Raw genomic sequence first — 2,697 nt, 5'->3', positions numbered from 1 at the left:
GAAATCCGCCTGCCTCTGCCTCCCAAGTGCTGGGATTAAAGGCGTGCGCCACCACCGCCCGGCTGGTCCTTTCATCTTTTATGGGCTGATTTTGAAAGCACAAAATGTTAGGCTCAGAATCCAAGAGGAGGGTCACAGGTCTGACTCTGAGCGAGAAGAAGCCGCCCAAGTGCTCAGCCTCAGGGGACCAACTCATCTGAGGAAACAGAATAACTCCCACAGACGCTTTAAGGAGGATTTCGTAAACAGATCCTATCTCAGCCACCTGGAGGAAAACACTGCAAATGTGTAGAACATTGAAAAGATACAGGATTGTCTGTGGCACTGTTCAGTTCTGTAGTGATGATGTCCTTCACAAAGGCTATTGTGTCGTTCACCACACCGTGGACCTAAAAGCACAATCAAAACAAGATTAACACCCAATAAAAAATGCTAATATTCTTGTAAGAGACTGTCTTCAGGCTTTTCCTTGTAACTGCTTTGCAGTTATGATCATAAAAAAGTATAACTGGCTTAGGACATGAAGACAACTGATAAAAGTTCTCAGTGAAAGAAATTAGAACAAATACATTAAAACAAATTAAAAAATTAGACTAATATGCTAAACATTGTGATACAGGGGAAAAAAATACCAGCTCTAGCCATAAAGAATCTCACTTCTGTACCAGTGATAGGATGTGGGCAAGTTAGGTTTCTGGTTGAAACAGAAAAAGATTTGGAAAGCAGTCGATGGAAGCTAAGTGAGATACGGTAGCATCTCTAGGATGTGGGTCCCAGGGATCCCACAGATAGTAGCCGTCAAGGGGATGATGGTCATGAAGCATAAAGAACCACACTAAAGATGCTCACAAGTAGTCACCCTGCACCTTATGCTAGGAAAGCCATGGTACACTTAAGCGCGTCTCCTAGAAGTCCAGGAGATAATGATCTAGTGCTATGATCTTGGGCACAGAAGGTACAGAACCATGTTCATCAGGTCCTGACTGCAAAATGGGAGAAAGTACCAACTTCACTGTTGGGAAAATTCGGTGAATTAATATTTGGATAATGGAGCCAGTGATGGTTCTTAGAGTAGCGGGGGCTCTTAAACCCGGACTTATTCTAATGGCTCAGTTCATTTGGTGATTCTTTCCCATAGATGTTTTCGAACTATCGTTTAATAAGGTACTTAAAGACTTGGTGAGTCATACAAAACGGGAATATTTACCTTAGGGAAAACACCCTTCTATTCTCTCTACCAGAATTTGACTGACAAATTATTTCTTAAGATGACTGCAATCTCTCATCAATCAGATCATGAAAAAAAAGCTGCGCCCATTTCTTACTTAAAGTTGTTTTAGAGATTCATGTATGACTGTTTATACTCTATCATAAAATACAGATAAGGTATGCCTAAGGGACGCTTGAATTCTGAAAGACAGAATGGAATTTTCCCCTTAAACATCCTAGGTAGATTGATTGTCATCTTTCCCTCCTAGAAAAACCGGTAAGACTCTTCAAATGCTCCTTAACTATTGTAGTCAATCAACACAGGAGGTCAAGATACAGGAGGCTTAGCCTACCCAGTAAGAAGTTGACAATAACTGGAGACATGGAAGCATAAAATATACGTTTTTAACAGTAGCAGTAGAGAGACTTAGATTGCATTTGGTCATGACATGATCTGGGTTTTTTTTTTTTTTTCCCTTATGAATTATTGGGAAAGAGCCTTTCTTGGTCTCCTTGTTTCTTGACCTTACCTGTGGACAGCAGCGTAAGGTGTAAGCATCCTGAACACGATCGCAGAACCTGTGGCTTTCTGTGTAAGGAGGGGCAGGGGGAAGAAAACAGACAACACATTACCGATCTCTCCAGGGCACACAGCCCCAGTGAGCTCACTCAAATAAAATTTTCCATACCTGCGATTTCTGATGGGTGGTGATCCGAGTCCAGGAGGGACCGGAACCGGAAAGCAACTTCAATTTGCCCGCGGTGAGGCCGGACAGCATGGATGTCTGGGAAGGAAGGAGGCAAATGAGTCTGAACGATTCCAAGTGCCCAAGTGCTCAGCCATGGAGGGTGGGGACCATCCACGGCCCTGGCTGAGCACTCTGAAGTCCTGACGGTTCTCACCCATCATGCAGAATATTAGATACTTCAACCCAAAGGCAAATTTCCCTCATCTACTTGGTTGTCTCCATTGAACATGTTGTGGTGCTAACTGTCTGCAGAGTACCCTGGAGTCAGTCAAGACTCCAGGCCCACTCTGAAAGGAACTGAACTGATGACAACAGGGAGTGTGCAGAGTGGCTTAGTTTATTGGAGTCAATTTTTGGACATTTTCCACTCTGCTTATCATTAACATGGAGTTATTATTAATTCCATTCATTATTTGTATCTAGATAAGATACAAATATTTATATCATTTTTGTCTTCCCAATTTTCTTATCAGAGCAATCCAAGTCGTGTGTGCGTATGTGTTTGTGTGTGTGCGCGTGCGCACACACGTCTGCCTGCCTGAATATGTGTAAGGACATGAATGGGTACTTGGGTGTATAAGAATATATGTATGGAAGACAGAGAACGTGTGGATGTCATTCCTTAGGTATTCTTCACCTTTCTCCCCCTTATTTTTTCATTTTGAGACAAAGCCTCCCATTGGCCCAAAACTTATCAGCTTTGCTAGGCTGGCCAATGGGATCTATTTGTTTCCAGCCC

The 2,697-nt window shown here is 42.8% G+C and overlaps 1 protein-coding gene across 1 annotated transcript in view; it reads right to left on the bottom strand.

Moving 5' to 3' along the window:
• Hal (histidine ammonia-lyase) overlaps positions 1 to 2,697 on the bottom strand; it is a 28,854-nt gene that overhangs the window by 16,838 nt on the left and 9,319 nt on the right. The window contains exons 12-14 of the mRNA XM_031349124.1: positions 1,899 to 1,994; positions 1,740 to 1,798; positions 309 to 389 (exon numbers count right to left, since the gene is read on the bottom strand). Of these exons, the coding sequence (XP_031204984.1) occupies positions 309 to 389; positions 1,740 to 1,798; positions 1,899 to 1,994 (236 nt within the window). The remainder of the gene's footprint in view (positions 1 to 308; positions 390 to 1,739; positions 1,799 to 1,898; positions 1,995 to 2,697) is intronic.

This window comes from Mastomys coucha, unplaced genomic scaffold, assembly GCF_008632895.1.
Source record: "Mastomys coucha isolate ucsf_1 unplaced genomic scaffold, UCSF_Mcou_1 pScaffold4, whole genome shotgun sequence".
NCBI lineage: Eukaryota > Metazoa > Chordata > Mammalia > Rodentia > Muridae > Mastomys > Mastomys coucha.
Note: the sequence above shows the minus strand (reverse complement) of the source record. Positions and strands in the feature narration are given on the sequence as shown.